The sequence below is a fragment of the Brassica napus genome, chromosome C4, assembly GCF_020379485.1.
Source record: "Brassica napus cultivar Da-Ae chromosome C4, Da-Ae, whole genome shotgun sequence".
NCBI classification, from domain to species: Eukaryota; Viridiplantae; Streptophyta; class Magnoliopsida; order Brassicales; family Brassicaceae; genus Brassica; species Brassica napus.
This window is the reverse complement of record NC_063447.1, coordinates 52,842,452-52,861,706: the sequence shown is the minus strand read 5'-3', so window position 1 is coordinate 52,861,706 and position 19,255 is coordinate 52,842,452. Positions and strand designations below refer to the sequence as shown.

Here is a 19,255-nt window from a genome sequence, read left to right as displayed (position 1 = left end):
TTTAAAAATCTTCATTATTAAAATTATGCACGTAAGGATAACTCATGAGTTTTTTTGGTTGATTAAATGATATTATGTCCAAATTTATTTAACGATATTTCATTAAGGTAACTGAAAAAGACAAACAATAAAATAGGAAGTTTAAATTCATTTAAGCATATTTCATTAATGTAACTGAAAAGACAAGTAATAAATTAGGCAGTTTATTCATTTTAGGGTATTTCATAAATGCAACTGAAAAAGACAAGCAAAAAAAAAAAATTTAATTAATGAAGTAAGAACATTTTCAAATAGGTACTTCTCTTTTAATAATATAGATGTAATCCACTAATGAGAATTGATGAGATAAATTACCGAAATATTCGAATTCTTATCCTGTTTTGAGACAAATCCACGTAGGAGTCGGTAAGAGAATCAAAGCAAAAAAGATGCGCAAAATTGTACCACCCCTTGGCAGACCGACCGTTTCGGTTACGGTCTCTCTTATTGCACTCGTTTTAAGCACATTATCTTAACCGGAACTAATATTCGAATCTTGGGGAGAAGTTAGCTTAGTTTTAATGTGGTTGTGTATATTTCTTCTCCAAAACCAAACCACCAGATAATAGAAAAAGCTGTATCACCTGCTCCATTTCATCCACTCCATCTTTTTCTACTAACAAATTTTCTTCATATGTATATATATATACCCTTGGGATCATTTAGCTGAAACAACAATCTTAGCTTCTCTGATCATCTTTCTTGTCCAATGGCAGGTCAAAAGATACTCTCCTTCCTGGTTCTAACTCTCCTTGTTAGTTTCACAGCTGCGGCTCGACTTCTTGATGAAAAAGATACGTTCCCAGCCACAACCACCCCTGGCTCAGGTCCCTTCCCTGGTCCTTTACCAGCGTCTGGCTCAGGTTCTGTAGGAACTGGCTCGGGTTCTGCGGGTACCGGTTTCAGTTCAGGAACAGGATCAATACCATCAAGTGGTTCAGCAGGTGCTGCTGCAACTGGTCTCGGTGCCGGAACAGGGCCAGGCTCATCAAGTGGTTCAGGTCCTTTGACTACTACTGGTTCTGGTCCTCTACCAATCGCTGGCTCTGTTCCTGGTCCTTTACCGGTCAATGGTGGTCCAGGTTCCTTGCCTGCCACTGGTCCCAGTCCTTTACTTCCTCTACCGGCTGGTGGTTCATCCACTGGTCCCGGTCAAGCTCTTGGAGGTGGTGCAGGTGCCGGTACAGCTCTTGGTGGTGGTGGTGTAGGTCCTGACCACACACTGGTATTCTTCATACACGATATACTCGGCGGCTCAAACCCCACGGCTAGAGCCGTAACTGGAGTCGTTGCGAACCCGGCTTTAAGTGGCCAGCTCCCATTCGCTAAACCCAACGGCGCAAACCTTCCTATAACCAACGGAGTTGCAGCTAACAACAACAACAACGGTATCGTCAACAACAACAACGTCCCTCTTCTCGTTGGACTTGGTGGGACCACGGCTAACATCCTCCAGAACAACGGAAATAACGGTAACAACAACCTTTTAAACGGTCTACCGGTTGCTAACGGCGGTCAGCTCCCGAGCGGTTCCGCTCTACAGATGCTTATGTTCGGGACAATGACAGTGATTGACGACGAACTAACTGAAGGCCACGAGCTCGGGTCTGGTTTGCTCGGGAAAGCGCAGGGGTACTATGTGGCGAGTGCGGTTGATGGAACTAGCCAGACGATGGCGTTTACTGCCATGTTTGAGAGCGGCGGTTATGAAGATAGTATAAGCTTCTTTGGTGTTCATAGAACAGCGGCTTCGGAGTCGCATTTAGGAGTTATGGGAGGGACCGGGAAGTATGTGAACGCGAGAGGATTTGCGATTGTGAAGACGTTTACAGGATCTAGCGGGACGCAACAGCAGCAGCCGCATCAGTTCACTGATGGACTTGAGACTGTTCTTCAGTGTACTGTCTATCTTTCTTACTAGTTTTTATTTAATGTTATGTTTGGAGTTTGTGAATGTTTGGTGTGGAATGTATGTGATATGTCATTTGTAATATAAATGTGAAAGAGTTGTGTAAGAAGATATACATATTTGTTTAATAACAATACAGTATTATTTAAGTTTTTTTTTTTGTCACATTTCTTAAATTTTAAGTTAATTGTTTCAAAATTCACTACTAAGAAGGGCATCAAATCCCCGATTTGTTTTTTTTTTTTGTTAGGATACACATTTTCATTTTTTTTTTCTGTTTACAAAGTATATAAAATATTAAAATCACAAGAAAACCATATACAATGGCAAGGGTAGGCAAAACCCCAACTCGAAAATCTGAACCGGAATGGATCCTTTCTCTTTAGCATTTTGGGTTTTGAATTTTACTCAAACTAAATCTGTATCCGAACAGATATTAATAAAAACTCCGAAATTTCAAAACATCAACAAAACATACCAAACTCGAACTCAATATCGAATAAATATCCAAATATTCAAAGATTCTAATAAATATCTTAAAATAAGTATTTATTACATAAATAACTAACTCAAATACTATGCTTAATGTAAATTTTAGTGTTTGGTCAAATGTTGAGATTTTTTTAGTGTTTTAGAATTGTATTGAAGTTTAATTATAAATAAGTTTGCTTTGGAGTTTAAACAATATTGTTTTATTTTTAAAATATAAATAACATTTCATATATATATAGAGTTGTTATTGCTACTTTAGTTTTTTTTTCCTCTTCCTCTTTACAATTATTTCTAAATAATGTCACCATCTTATGGTAGTGCAAATTGTTCAAATTTGCCAAATTTGTGAACTAAAGTGTTGATTTTCTAATAATAAACAAGTTTTTAAATAATGTAAACCCGAATTAGAACTGAACCTATATTTAAAACGGATTCAACTTGGTTTGAGATGTGTTATTATATCTGAATTGTCTGAGGAAATCCGAACCAAATTAGAACCAAAATTTTAAAATATTCAAATGAGGCTAAATTTCATCTCTCTAACAAAACGAAAAACTGATTGAATTCAAACTAAACCCAATTGGCCACCCAAATGTCTATGAATAATGTGTGTTTTCGATTTATAAGCAGTTTAAATTTTTTGAAGAAGATTTAATTTTTAATCGATTACTAGGACTTCACTTGCATGTCCGTGCGGGTACTTATTTTTACTTTTATGTACATGAATATTATTTAAATGTTTATTAGTTAATATTTTAAATATTTATCTTATTTTAAAATTTTTATAAACACAATAATTAAATAGTTAACATGCTGTAAAAAATATTGACTTTTGCGCTATACTAAATCTTCGACAAATATTGACCCATTAATATGTTTGAGTAACTTTTCTCTTAACACCAAATTATTTCCCTAATTTAATAATATTTTAAATATTTTGATTAAATATGGAGCATATGGCAAGATTTAATTAAAATTTAATATAGATATATTTTATTGTTGAAAATAATTAATGGTAACTGAAAAGGTTATAAATATATTTTAGAAATATTTGATATATATATATATGTATATTAAGCGAGATTTAGATTGATTAAAAATGAATATTCGTTTATAAACAATCTATATTATTCTACAAATAATTCAAGAATATTTAATCTTAGAATATATAGATTTTATTGTTGAAAATAGTTAACGGTAACCGTAATGGTTAAACAAGTATTTTTTTAATATTCAAATTACATATATTTTAGGCCTTACAAGTTAAATGTGTGAAAATTATATGATACTTGAAAAATATTACATAATATTATTAAAAGTCGTTTTGAACTTGAATTTTTCTAAAATTTAGGTAAGTCATTTTAGGGAGTATCTTGAACACAAAAATTTAGCTAAACTTGATTTAGGAAATAATTTAATAAAACAAGAAAAGACAATGATTATTTAAAATTATGATTATTTAATACTTCAGTGGAATGGAAATGTAAATATTAGAAAAAAATTAAGGTCAATTCAATTTTGTACTCTTATTTTAATAGATTACTAGATTTCGATCTGCGCAACCGTGCAGGTTTTTGTTTTCATTTATTTTTATATAATTGTTTTTCAATTCTAAATTGGTATATATTATAATATATGTGTCTATCAATTTTTAAAACATAATAATTTTACGGTATATTTTTTATTGAATATATTGTTTTAAACTTTCACATGTATTTGTATCTTCTTCTATATATATATTTTCAGATTATTATTTGATTATTAAAATCATAACTATATATATAAAGATTAGTAAAATATTGTTTTATTGTCATACTCAAAGATATTGTACATTCACAAATTTAGAAAGTTTTTTAAAAATTAAACATTTCGCTTCATAGATTTATATTATCGAGTAAATAATTAAATATTTAGTTTTTTTTTTTAATTTTAAAAATAAAATATATAGTTTAAAATTTGTTTTCATTGGTTTAAGGTAGTAAAGATTAATAATTGTTAGATAACATGATTTTTGTTATTTTAAAAAAAATCTTTATAATTTTAAAAGTTAACATTGACAAATATTTAAATATTTAACATATGGAAGTATAGTATTACAATATTAAATTATATCTATTTAATTCATGATATCTATATAAATCTAATGTATCATCTATTCTTTAAATCCAATTATTGATAGCTCAATAAAAATTTTTGGTATACCCAAAATTTAAATGATAAGATTAGAGATTAAATGTAACATGAATTTAAAAGAATATGTCCATTAGGTTTATTTTTAAAAAAAAACACACATCAATCAAGATTGTGACTTCTGTTTTAATATATAAGATATTTTTGTTTTTTTGTTTTGATTCGGTTTAAAATTAACAGTGAAGGTCTAAGCAAAGGTATTGTGGGCTAGCAAAACTTATATTATATGGGCCTAAAGGGACTACAAGGCCTATAACTATCATTGTGCGAGGGAAAAATACTAAAGATGCTACTACTGTGAGATAGTCAAATTCTAAAACCGTTTGCACATTTTTTTGGAAATGAAAGTCATTCTGACAAAGTTCGTTTAAAAGTCAATTATTAAATAATAACTTTATTTAACAAATTGGATGTTGAGAAGTAGTTAAGAAAAATTCATAAAAAGTTCTCCAGGTTCACTTTGTTTTGGTGTCGTAGTTCGTTTAAAATTTGCCAATTATTAAATTAATAAGAATAATAACAATAAACGTTTGAACTATGGAATGATAAAAAGATTGAGACAATGTCAAACAGATTTCATTTGTATGGCTCAAATGAAGCAAAGCATGTCATGTTATAAAAGTGACATAATGATACTCTATCATGAGTTGCCGTCATTGGAGATTTGCTTGGTGGGAAACGTGAAAGAAGAGTATTTGACATAATGATGAGATTTGCATGGTGGAAATTGTGAAAAAAAAGTTTTCTAGAGAAATATCCAAAATTATACGAATTCACCCAAAATATTACTAGAAAATTACTAAATAGAAATGTCTAATTATCAGTTGATGATAACTAAAGAAATTCGAATATCTTCAAACAGTATATTAGTTTATACTCTATTTTCAGGTTACACATGCATTTAACTATATACTAGATCTTGATCCGCGCAACCTCGCGGATTTTTGTTTTCATTTATTTTTATATAAACATTTTGTTTTCAATTCTAAATTGGTATATATTATAATATATATGTGTCTATCAATTTTCAAAACATAATAAGTTTACGGTATATTTTTTTAATTGAATAGATTGTTTCAAACTTTCACATGTATTTGTATCTTCTTCTATATATATATTTTCGGATTATTATTTCATTATTAAAATCGTAACTATATATATAAAGATTAGTAAAATATTGTTTTATTGTCATATTCAAAAATATTGTAACATTTCACAAATTTAGAAAGTTGTTTAGAAATTAAACTTTTCGCTTCATAGATTTATATTATCGAGTAAATAATTAAACATTTAGTTTCTGTTTAATTTTTAAAATAAACTATATAGTTTAAAATGTGTTTTCATTAGTTTAAGCTAGTAAAGATTAATCATTGTTAGGTAATATGATTTTTGTTATTTAAAAGAAAAATCTTTATAATTTTAAAAGTTAACATCGACAAATATTTAAATTATTAAATATGGAGGTATAGTATTACAACATTAAATAATATCTATTTAATTTATACTATCTATAAATCCAATGGAGTCCAATAAAAATTTTGGGTAGGCCCACAATTTAAACGATAAGATTAGTGATTATGTAACATGACTTTTTAAAAATATGTCAACTAGGTCTATTTTTAAAAAAATCACACATGAATCAAGGGTGTGACTTCTGTTTTAATATATAAGATGTCTTCACTTCCTCACCGATTTTGATTATTTTTATTTTAGGGTAAAAATTGTAGATTTGTTAGTAAATATTATAAGATGTCTCGTAAAAATTCTAAAGCAAGATTCAAAGTTGGAAGGCGAAAAATAGCTGTAAGAATTTTTTTTCTTAAATTAATTCAAAATTAAGATTGTATTTTCATAATAAATACTAATACTCCCTCTGTTCCATATTGTAGAGTAGTTTTAGTTAAAAGCACTAATAATAAAAAATTGTTGCTTTTGTAAAAAAAATTATTTTAATTAATAAATTCAACCTATTATAAAAAAGTTAGCATTATTTGATTGGTTACACAATATCCAATAAAGAGAAAATGTACATTAAATATGAAAACTACTTATATTATGAAACAAACATTTTTTGCTAAAACTACTTATAATATAAAACAGAGGGAGTAATTGTTATTATATAAATATTAATGTTTGGTTATAAATTTGTATATTCAATTTTTATGCCTTAGGCCATCAGCATAAAGAAATTTCTGTATATTCTTAATTAAAATAAATCAACTAAAAGAAAGAAAAAAATTAGAAACTTTAATAAATACATGAAAAATGTCATGTTATAAACAGATATCAATATGTAACTTTTAATATATTTTTAAAATACAATTGTCTTCTTTAATATAAATAAATATTTCAAAATCGATTGAATTTTTAAACAATAAATATTCTATAAAAATCTTCAACTAAAAACATATTCAATGTAAAATTCCAATTTTAATTTTAAAATGGAATAATTTTATAATGAAGTTAGATTTTGCTCTAACTTTATTCTATTATAAAATAAAAATAGAGTAATAAACAAAATTTTAAATCACTATTATATTTATTGAATAAATCTATTTTTTACTCCATTAAAAATGAAAAATAGAGTAAGTTTAGAACATTTACTATTCCAAATTTCATTTTAGAATAAAAAAGGGAATGAAGTTAGAGATTTTATAAGACAATTTGGTTTATTGATCAGGGGCGGTCATGGGATTACGAGGACCATAAACAATCATAATATGAATTTTATTTGACTATATGTTTGAAAAATCTGCCTACAACAGCGTACCAAATTTCTCTAGAAAATCGTATAAGATGACTTTTATTTTTCGTACCTTTTGGCTTTTAAATCTTTCCGGCCGCCTAAAGAGTTTTGGTCTAAAGTTATGCAAAACTTCCACAAAACAAATTTAAACAATACTTTTTGATCGATAAATTTATAAAATGATATTCATGTGTATTCGTTGATGTCTACTCCTGAAATTTCCCCCCTCCGTCCTATCAATGACCCTGTTTTAAGAGCGGCCGTATACTCTTACACCATCTAAACATAAAACATGAGATTTATAAAACAATTTCATACGTTGGGATTAGTAACTTTTGATTACTTACACTAAGCAAGCTATCATTAACTAAAAACATGTCACTTCAAAATGTTGTTATGTTTGGAGAACCAAGTTCGACCACCGTGAATGTGATTGAAAGAGGCAAGGCACATGTCCCTACGACACTACAGCAAAGATAACTTTGATCATAATTTGTATTTTAAATGTTTACTTTTCACTATTTATGAAACTATAGAATATCGGTAGCACGCCAGACATTCAATGGTCCTCATGTTTCGCATCACATTATTCACCCTTTTTCTCATTTTCTCCGATCCCCACAAATATGCAGGGCACGTGTCTATAGATGTCTTCATATTATTATATGCCCCATATAAGTTATAATGTCAAGCAAACAATAAAGTTAAAAGTAATAATCCAAACGAAAACATCCTAGAATTTCGTATGGCCGGTTTATAAACAAACTTTATATGGTGCGTAGGTCGTATTTGGTAATTATAGCTAGCATTAGGATCAATCATATGCCTCAACAACGTCAAACTATTACTCGCTACGTTTCAAATTATAGAATGTTTTAGAAGGTTTATATTGTTTCTATTTTGAGATTTTAAAATTAACTTTAATTATAACTTTATTGAAAACTGTTTTACTAATAAAATTTATGATTTTTTTATAATTGGGTGAATGAATTTAAAATTATATATTTAAAAGTGATTTTTAGAAAAATGTAAATTTCTTAATCTTGCATCAAACCAAAACATCAAATATTATAAAACAGAGAGTACAAGTTATTGACGCCAAAAAAACTAACTAGTTAAAATTTAATTGTTATTCGTAAGATAATATATTAGAAATTTGGTTTTAACATTTAAAAACATTAAAACCAAAAATAAATTAGTCAAAGATATGCCAAATCAAGAATTTATCATTCCATAGACACGTAATTTAGCGAATAAGGTTTTTTTTAGCAACAGCGAATAAGGTTTATAGTATGTAAATATTGTATAGTTTTAAATTAAAAAATTTGTATAGTTTCGTTTATGCTAAATGCTCTTTGTAAACATAGAAAAGAAACGCGGATGATTCAACATTTCTTATATATTAAACAGAAGTCACAATCTTGATTCATGTGTGATATTTTTAAAAATGGACCTAATGGACATATTCCTAAAAAGTCATGTTACATTTAATCTCTAATTTTATCATTTAAATTTTGGGTCTAGAAATTTTTATTGGGCTATTAATAATTAGATTTAAACAATAAATGATCTGATTCATTGGATTTATAGACAGTATAAATTAAATAGATATAAATTAATTTTGTATTAATATATAGTTACGATTTTAATAATGAAATAATAATCTGAAAATATATATATAGAAGAAGATACAAATTCATGTGAAAGTTTGAAACAATCTATTCAATGAAAAAATATACCGTGAACTTATTATGTTTTAAAAATTGATAGACACATATATATTATAATATATACCAATTTAAAATTGAAAACAATATGTTTATATAAAAATAAATGAAAAAAAAACGCGCGGTTACGCGGATCGAGATCTAGTGTTATATTAAAATACATCACCTTAATATTACATTGGTACCAAGCACAACATGGTCGATGACTAATAACAATATCATTTCGATAAGATTACAAGAAGATAAATCTAAGATTTGATTAGGGGGGAATGATTAGGAACGTGAGGAAATGGAGGAGACGAAGAAGAAGGCCAAAGCTGAGCGAATTTGACCTTGGAGATGCTTTCTACTACTCCAGAAGGTGTTACCTTTCCGACCACCGTCACCTTCTTTGTTGCTATATCAATGGTGTATGATGTCACCCCTGTTAAATTTTATTTAACAACTATATAGTTAGTTTATCCATTGTTTTTTTTAGGGGTCAAAAGTTTATCCATTGTTTTTCATTTAAATTTTCTATAGAAATGGAAAAAAGTTGTCTCTCAGAAGTATCCGATGATCAGGTAAAGTCAAATCACTAAACTTCAACGCTCCTAGCCAATATCCATTTTTATAATTATCTTTGACAAAAATTAGACAATATCTCACATACGGTCATCTATCCGTTGAATGTTTTAATTTGAATTATATATATAAATGTTCTGGTTGGGTTTAGCAAGATTAATTAAATGTTGTAGAATGAAGAAGAGACTCTTTAGTACCTTCCATTTTGGAGATATGCTTTCTAACCTTCCCTTCACATCCCTTGCAATGGATCGATACCCTCAAAACCACAACCTACCAAAAAAAAAATAACAATAAATAAATTCAATAGTTTGTTACTAAATTCAAGAACACATAAATGATAACATAAACAACATCAAATAAAGAGCCACATGTTAAATTTATGTACGCCTCATGTTATGTGCAGATATTATACATAGGTATTACCGTATTAGTCACCCTTTGGATACAGTAGGATATTTGAATAAATTGAATTACTATTGATTCACAACTGCATGAAACTGTTTAGGGTGAAAAAGATGGACGTGCTAATAAAATTAAAAAAAAAAAAAGGACAAATCTCCAAAATAGTACATTTCTAAGTTTATATCACAAAAATAGCACTCAAAAACTAAAATGACCAAAATAGCACCTTTCTAAGTTTATCCTTTGAAAATTTTAATTTTTTTATTTTTCAAAATTTGAAATCTTATCCCTAAAACCTCATTTCTCAATTCTAAACCCTAAACCCTAAACCGTAAACCGTAAACTCTAAACTCTAAACCGTAAACCGTAAACCGTAAACTCTAAACTCTAAACCCTAAACCCTAAACCCTAAACCCTAAACCCTAAACCCTAAACCCTAAACCCTAAACCCTAAACCCTAAACCCTAAACCCTAAATCCTAAATCCTAAACCCTAAACCCTAAACCCTAAACCCTAAACCCTAAACCCTAAATCCTAAATCCTAAATCCTAAATCCTAAATCCTAAACCCTAAACCCTAAATCCTAAATCCTAAACCCCACCCTTTAACTCTAAACCCTAAGTTTGTGACTTTTGATAAAACATTAAGTGCTATTTTTGTGACTTTTGACCTTGAGTGCTAGTTTGGGAACATAAACTTGATTTAGTGCTATTTTTGTCTTTTTCTCAAAAAAAACTCAATTTCATTAAGCATACGGAATATACAGGAAATTACTTGAACAAACCAATTCATCAAATGAAAATTTAAACCATAAAATATTTTGGTTAAAAGAAGATTAATCAAACCTGATCATCATCAGTGGATGGAGAAGGCGATGAACCATTGGTTACAGAAGACGAGGAAGATGAGGAAGTAGACGATGAAGATATTGTGACGTTGCGGGCACGGAAAGGAATCAAATCCTTAGAACGATCCGATGATGATAACCAAAAGTCCTTATCATCTTCTTTATAAGACTTATAATCCTTTAGAAGATACCTCGACGACGATGAGCCTTGTAGAGAACTCTTCGTTCTCCTCAGGACATCGCTTACGTCAGCTGAGCTTTTCCGGCGAGTCTGAACCTCTCCGCCGTGAGCCGTAGTGATCTTCCGACCTCTTGAAGACTCAAAAGAGTTTCTACAGCTCATGACTGGACGAGGAATTGGGATGAAAGGCATCTCGGAAGCGAAGCATGGGGCGGTTTTGTCCCTATTGTTATTAGGGTTTTGACTCCGGCGGAGGCTATCCACAGATCTGCGGCCTCCGGTGATTTCTCCGTCGTGGGGAAGTGTACTTCGTCGTACGGCTGTTGATGCCGGAGAAGAGCAGAAAATATCACTTATCCTCATTCTCTTTCTATCTCTTTGTCACTATAACACTCACACTTTCTGTCTGTTTTATGACAAGAATAGTCGTGTGATCGATACTAATATGGGTTTTAAAGAGGAGAGTTATGAATCATTTTATTATAATCTTTTCAAAGACGAAGAGATAATATTTTTGTAGAATGGGTCCCATCTCATAAGAAGGAGTGTGTGGAACGCATACTTTGGAGCAATATGGATCTTGCAACTTCATTACCTTTTTACTTTTGTTTGATTTCTAATGTTCAAAAAGAGATGTTGATACATTTATTCCACATTTTCACTCATACTTTCTACAATTGCATTTATAAACCAAAGGTTCCCACAAAGCTTAAGAATTGTTCTCTATGATTGATTTCATCCCCTTCCATATATGTTTGGGAATAGTTCTCAAATTTGTTTGTGATTTTTTTTCTTACTTTGCTAATTTAAAAATTAAATTGAGAAGGGTAAATATTAAAAACGTTATTTTGACCCCAACCACAACAACAAAGACATTTTGGCCTCTAAAAACAGAAATTGTCAAAAGTTGGACAAAATAGTTTATATATTTTTGTAGCAGCAGAATGACATTGAAGCTTTGTTCATTGACTCCTAATAGACGAGATGAAGATACACCTAAGAATTTTGTATAAACATTCCTTTATGTTAATCCCAATATGATAATTAATCCAGATTAGAGTTTGATTAAGTAAGGGTATGTAAGCTCGTTAAATACAAGCACACTATGTGAAACATTCTTCTTGAAACCTGAAATCAATGGGTCCAACATATGTGTACGTATGACTTACCACTGGACCACATCTGCTGGATTTCATTAACACAACATCAAATTCAGTTATATAGAATCTGATATATAAGATAATGCTATTTTCTTAATCTCTCTATAATATGTCTCCCTTGCATTTAATTGAGTTACTTATCAGTGATCACTGATCACCTTTATATGCATGCCATCACTCGAAATGTTATATATGCAAAACCATCTGAAACCCATTTGAAATATAATGGAACCAAACTGTAAAACTACATGATGAGTTTGTAAATTATGTGTAAACACGCATAAATAGCTTTTATGTTTGAAGCTAAAGTATTTACCGACCACGATTGAGACAGTATAATTGACAATTTGTAGCGTCATTTGCTTTATTATGTTATCCAAACTAATGTAGTTCATCTAAATCATTCAATAAGAATGCCCGAAACTATATTTCACAAAAGTGTTGCAAAATCAAATTAAAGATTAACAACTGGCATTGAATATACTGTAAAAATGTTTAATATTAATTATGTTTATAGAAGTGAGTTGTGATTAATTAAAACAGGAATAATAAGTAAATATTTTTTACTAGTCCTATATTTATATATAGTGTAAAAAAGAAGAACATGATTGTACATCGTATATACCCACTAAGTAATGTGTCAAAGTGGGGACAAACATTGAAAAAGCTGGGATTCAACTTTTGCTAGAATGATTACCATCACTAACATATATACAACTTTGAACCTGGCCACTAATCTCATAATTGAAATATAACTACTGCCTAAAAATATACTAAATTAAGTTACTTATATATTTAATTATATATGCTAAGTCCTTCTCTGTATCTAATTTTGCAAAAATATTGCCGTGACCTCTTCTTTATAGATTGTAATCTTCGTTTTGTTTGTTTGAATATCATATATTCAAAAGAATACGTCTGTGTATCAAGATAGTTAAAAATTATCTTCTTTCAACAAATTTATAATTTAAATTATTAATACTAATTATTTCAGGAGGTTCTATGATTTTTTATAGTTCGGGCCTAGGGGAATGGAAATATAATTACAATTTTAATGTGCCAAAACAATTAATCTCAAGCATTTACTTTTGTTTTTAGTTAGAGACCATTTAAATGCGCGAAGGGTGGAAATTAACCCATTTCTAAAGGATGAAAATAAATTAAAATTTTATGATTTTAAAGATTTTTGTGAACGAACAGTAGCTTGAAAAATCTCCACATAATTAAAAAGAGAAGAACCGTATATGAATAAATAAAAGACGTTTTTTTAAACACAAATAAAAGACGTTTCGAAATTAATTTCATTATTTTGGTTTGGGAAAATATATGAACTTGCCGAAAATAAAATAAAAATCACAACTAGTGACCAAAAGTCCATAATTCACAACGTGCTCTTTTGCGAGCTTTATTTCGGAGACCAGTATCAATAACCCAATGGGCCTTCACGTGCTCTGAAATAGGTAGGTGGTGGATTGGAGCAGTGTAGCTCTCTTTTCTTTCAGCCGAAGCGTGGGCAGTGCATTTTGCTGTTAGGCTGCGGCTTGAAGATTTAGTGAGCTTCATGTCCGATCGGATTATAAATCCATGATCAATGTGATTGATGAGTATAACTCTAATCATGAGTTCCATGGGGTTTCTATAATAATAGGTTTTCTAATTATTTGTTAAAAAATAAAGATTTAAGAATTTTATTTTTAGACCTTTTTTCAAATGGCATGATCTATATTTTAGGGAGGATCTCAATTTTACATTCTCCGTTAATTAGGCAGACAAAACTCTACACATGAAGTTTTAGTAAACATATCAGAATTACAAATAGAGTATCATATCCAAACCCATTTTCTTACTCCGTTTTGTTATGTAGAAGTGGAATAGTCTAAAAGTCTAATAAAATAGTAAACCAATTGTCTTTTCTAAGAAAATGAAAAGAGAACCACATGCTTATATAGACTCGAATCAAAGACCTCAAACGTAAAATAGTCATTGAAAACTTTACTTCCTTAGAACCTCCAAAACCAACATTTTCTTTAACTTGAAACATCTTCACTTTCCAATCTGATTTACAAACCTAAAAACTTGATACCAAAAAGCAAAAACAAAAACAAAATGATGCTTCTATTCAAACCGTCTACGGCCCATGCAAAAAGGTCAAAACCACGTCCATACCAAAGCTTCTCCGAATCTCTATTGTTGGATAGTATTGAAGCAACAGAATCTTTCACCAAGAAATGGATATCTCAAGATCACCTCTCCGCTTGCTCCTCGTGCACACTCTCCTCCATTTTCTCCACCGAAAACCGCGTCGAAGGAAGAAAATTCGTGGACGTTATAAACAGCTTACAATACGCTATCCAAGGAGTAACGCTGGTGAACCCCGAGTCACACAAGCTCACGAGAGCGCATAATCTCCTCAGCACCGCGATGAAACACTTGGAGAAAGAGTTCTACCGAGTCCTAAAATCGAACCGACGAAACCTCGATCCAGAATCAGTCTCCATTAGATCCATCCCATCGTTCAACCCTAGGAAAAAAGTTTCTATTTATTCAAACGTTCCGAAATCCGAAGAGGCGGATATCATGACCGATCTCCAAATGATCGCTGACTGTATGATATCTTCTGGTTTCGAGAACGAGTGCGTTAGAACCTACAAGAAGATAAGAAGGTCGATCATCGTTGACTCCTTGAGCAAGTTAGGGTTTGAGAATCTTAGTTTTGGAAAGATTCAGAAACTAGATTGGGAGAGCATGGAGAAAAACATAAAAAAATGGTTAGAAGCTACCAAGATTGTGATAAATAATCTCTTCGACGGAGAACGCATCTTATGCGACCATGTTTTCTCCACGTCACCCTCCGTTGCCGAGTCTTGCTTCTCCGAGATCACGCTCGATAGTGCGTTGACTCTCTTCATATTCCCCGTGAGCGTCGCGAGGTGCCGCAAGACCGCCGAGAAGATCTTCTTGACTCTCGACGTTTACCAAACAATCTCTAACCTTCTTCCACGTATAGAAGAGATCTTCAGCTACGACTCGACTTCTGCCGTTAGGTTCCAAGCCGCCGACTCGTTGAGGAGCCTCGGCGAAACTATTAACTACATGGTGGCCGAGTTCGAAGCCTCCATCGCCAAAGAGGCTTCGAAGTCAGTGATACCTGGCGGCGGAGTTCATCCGCTGACCAGGTACGTGATGAACTTTGTTGTGTTCTTGGCTGACTACAACGAGTCTCTCGCCGGAGTTCTCACGGAGTCGGACCTACCTTTACCGGAAGATTACTTCGGCGGCGACAAGAGCGACGTCGGAGAGACTGCTTCCACGGTGACGACCAGGCTCGGGTGGCTGATCCTCGTCTTGCTTTGTAAGATCGACACGAAGTCTCGCATATACGAGAATGTGGCTCTATCATATCTTTTCTTAGCGAACAATCTTCATTACGTGATCTCCAAGGTGCGCAAGTCGAATCTGAGAGTCGTCTTGGGAGACGAGTGGGTGGCGAATCACCAAGCGAAGGTGTGTCAGTACCTGGAGAAGTACGAGAAGGTGGCTTGGGGAGAAGTGCTGACGTCGCTCTCCGATGATGGGACGGTGGTGCTTGAAGATAACGTGGCGAAAGAGCGGTTGAAGCGGTTCAACGAGGCGTTTGAGGAAGCGTTTCGGAAGCAGAGCGGTTGGGTCGTGCCGGATTCGAAAATGAGAGAGGGTTTGAAAGATTCCGTGGCGAAGAAGCTAACTTATGTTGCTTCGTTGTTTTATGAAAAGTACAACGTGGAGACTTGGGAGGATATTGTTAGATACGTCCCTAAGGATTTGGGTAATTACCTTTCAGACCTTTATTTAGGTACGGGAAAGACTTGTACTAATGTTCCTTCATTCAAACCTACCGAATCGGGACGTTCACAGCTTTTCGAATCGGGGCATTGAAAAGTATTGGAGGAAGTGGTGTTTGTGTAAATATTATACATTTAAGGTTATAGTGATGAAAGATTGATCGATCGTCGTTGGACACGTGAAGCCCTGTGATTGCTTAGCAAAGAATGTTTTATCGTTTCTACCTCGTTGTAAGTATGTGATTGACCGATATTTGTATAGTGTGACTTTTGGAAACGTTTTATAGCCCTCAAAAACGTAAAAGCCCAGCTTAATTAGAAGAGATATTCTTCATGTAAGCCTATTAGATTTGTGGCTATAACTCATTGTTTTTTGTTATCAACATTCTGTCTGTGTAATGAACGAAGATCTGTGAAAAGGATCATATTACAATTATCATTGACTTTCAAGCTAGTATTTTACTTTTACTATTACTAGCAAAAGTTAAAGAGAAGGAAAAAGAGGACATGGTCAAGAGTCCAAGTGAATCATTGAGAATACCGTCATTTCTTCATATATACCCCCGTTCTAAAACGCGGCCGCCGCGACCGGATTTGCGGCGTTTACACGCTCGGCGGGGAACCACCGCGTCGATTTGGTCCAAATCGGACAATTAGGAGTTTTTTTTTAAAAAGCTTCGTTTTGGTCATTCTAAAGTTCCAAATCGTTTAAGATATGATTAATCTGCTTGTACAAAGTGTAAATCGTGGTTGAAACGTCAAAACAAGTGAAGAAAATGTATATGAAATCATTGGCGGCCGCACAAAACATTTGCAGAAACCCTAAGAAATAAGAATGAAGAAGACGAAGGCTTATTACAAAAATGCCCTTCAATAAATAAATAGTGAAAATAAACAAAAATGAGCCAAGGGGCACTCGAAGTCAAGACCTGATGGAGTGTAATATCAAGGAAACTGCCACCAGACAACGCTACTATCACTGATAACCATTACAAAACTTTTTATATATATAAATATATAAATTTTTATTAAAAACTAGACCCCGCGTACTCCCCGATTACTCCCCGATTTTTTTGCAACTCGCTAGGCGTAGACTAACCGTCCGACTAACGCCTAGCGTAATTCCGAACAGGGATATATACTGATAAAGAAAACGGATAAACAAATGTATTGTATTCTATCTTTAATTAACTCAGACAAAAGAAAGAATATGTTTTAAAGAAAACGCAGGTTAATCTGTTTAATGAAATTTTCATTCCGAAGAATTTTCCTAACAAAGGGTTTCAAGGCTTGCTAGTGTGATCACTTGCCTGTGATATACATATAACATAACATAACACTACTAGAAAATAAACGTTGAATAAAATATCTAATCTTTTTTTTGACCATACAAAAATAATTTTAGAGCATGATTAATGGAAGAGATCCATTTGGAATTTTTAGAGCATGATTTGACGCTTTTCTGCTAAGAGACGTTTCTTATATCTCTTATTCAGAAGACGTTTCTTAGTATTTCTTAGTTAAAAGGTAAGAGAACGTATTTTATATTACACCGAGAACCCTGCCATAAGAACATAAGAACATGCATTGATCAATATGGTCTTAGCATTTTACTTTGTAGTATACTATAATAGAGACAATAATTTATACAGTATATGAATAGCAATTGAAAATATGTGCTAGACGCTATTACTTTAGGCTATAATTTATTAGTACTGAATTTAAATGTGTTCAGTCAAGTTGACTTGTTTATAAACCGCTAAATACAAATATATTTTAAAGAAGATTTAAGATATAAATTATTCATGCCTGTTATATCTTTAATTCTAATGGGTTACGAAAATGATTGAACAACGTACCTGCTACCAGAACGGATTAAGACAGTTTTAACACAAATGTGATAGTTAACATACTCGATCCCTTCCACAAAGATAAATTTTATAGTATTTCCGTACATATTAAAAAAAATATTTTAAATCACTATAATAAATGTATCGTTTTCTGTAATTTTCAAGTTTTAATAACTTTTAACCAATAGTAATTCAATAAATTTAATAAATTTTATTGAAGTTTACAATTTTTTTTTATAATTCTATCTTTGTAAAACAATTTTTTTTTATAAAACATCTATCTTAGTGAAACGGAGGAAGTAGTCGACTAATCTAATGTCTTCCCGTGACATATATCGTATGTTAAGAGTTAATATATGCGGAATATGCTTACCTCTCTCTCTCTAGTGATGAAATAAACAAGAGTAAGAATGATTGCATCCGACACAATGCCGCGATATTCTCAATTTTTCTTGATGCTCTATGCTAACTTAAAAATTTGTGCTTTTGTTATTTATGTTTTTAATACCCTATATACAACGGAAATTTTCGCTTAAAATTATGATACCGTAAACGTTCGATTTCTTTGCTTATGCTCCAAAATCCGACATCTTGTTATTAGGTTGGTCAATATTCAATAATAAAATACCGAACCTTGTATATTGCGGAAAGCTGATGAACGTTTGGATATGAAATAAAGAGTTGCTAAAATTATTAATAATCAAGAATTAGAACAAAACTATATTACTATATTTTTGTGAAACAGTTAAAGCCTGTCCCTGCCGGTTGCCGTAGAGCTGTTTTACAAATTGGAACAGTTTTATGATTTATTGATACGATACTCCCTCCGTCTCAAAAAGATACGTAAGTTTTAGGTTTTTCACATTTATTAAAAAAAGATATCAGATTTTAGTTACTATAATGCATCTTTATCAACTGTTCCCCATACTTTTAACCAATAAAATCTTTATAAACACCATTATGTTTTTTAAGTTTACAATTTACAATTAATTTATGTATTGAAATGTAATATATATATTTTTTTGAAACAATTTTTTTTCTAAAATATAGATTTTTTTGAAACGGAGGGTGTAATAAACTTTCAACTGTGGCAAATCTTTCGCGTATGATTAGCACTAAATTTTGCAGTAAATATGACGAATAACATATGGTCTCTTTAGGTGCTACCAAACAGGTATTTAGTATGATTGGCACTAAATTTAGCAGTAAATATTACGAATATGGTATCTTCAGCTGCTACTAAACAGATAGTTAGCAGACGTTATTAGAGAATCATTCATAAAAAATAGTTACCCCAGAGTGTATTAACAATTCACGTCGCAGT

The 19,255-nt window shown here is 31.6% G+C and overlaps 3 protein-coding genes across 3 annotated transcripts; 2 read left to right on the top strand and 1 right to left on the bottom strand.

Moving 5' to 3' along the window:
- The first annotated feature begins 550 nt into the window (after positions 1-550).
- Positions 551-2,100, top strand: LOC106379362 (dirigent protein 25-like). The gene has a single exon (XM_013819336.3). It carries the CDS (start codon positions 749-751, stop codon positions 1,958-1,960), a length of 1,212 nt encoding a protein of 403 aa, XP_013674790.2. The 5' UTR covers positions 551-748; the 3' UTR covers positions 1,961-2,100.
- Positions 2,101-9,228: 7,128 nt separating this feature from the next.
- On the bottom strand, positions 9,229-11,565 carry BNAC04G39910D (protein SODIUM POTASSIUM ROOT DEFECTIVE 3). Its single transcript, XM_013820984.3, has 3 exons — positions 10,918-11,565; positions 9,865-9,940; positions 9,229-9,527 (listed from the first exon to the last, which is right to left on the bottom strand). Exons 1-3 carry the CDS (start codon positions 11,461-11,463, stop codon positions 9,352-9,354), a joined length of 798 nt encoding a protein of 265 aa, XP_013676438.1. The 5' UTR covers positions 11,464-11,565; the 3' UTR covers positions 9,229-9,351.
- A 159-nt stretch (positions 11,566-11,724) lies between these two features.
- On the top strand, positions 11,725-17,327 carry LOC106448740 (exocyst complex component EXO70H1). Its single transcript, XM_048754123.1, has one exon. It carries the CDS (start codon positions 14,367-14,369, stop codon positions 16,173-16,175), a length of 1,809 nt encoding a protein of 602 aa, XP_048610080.1. The 5' UTR covers positions 11,725-14,366; the 3' UTR covers positions 16,176-17,327.
- The last annotated feature ends 1,928 nt before the right edge of the window (positions 17,328-19,255 follow it).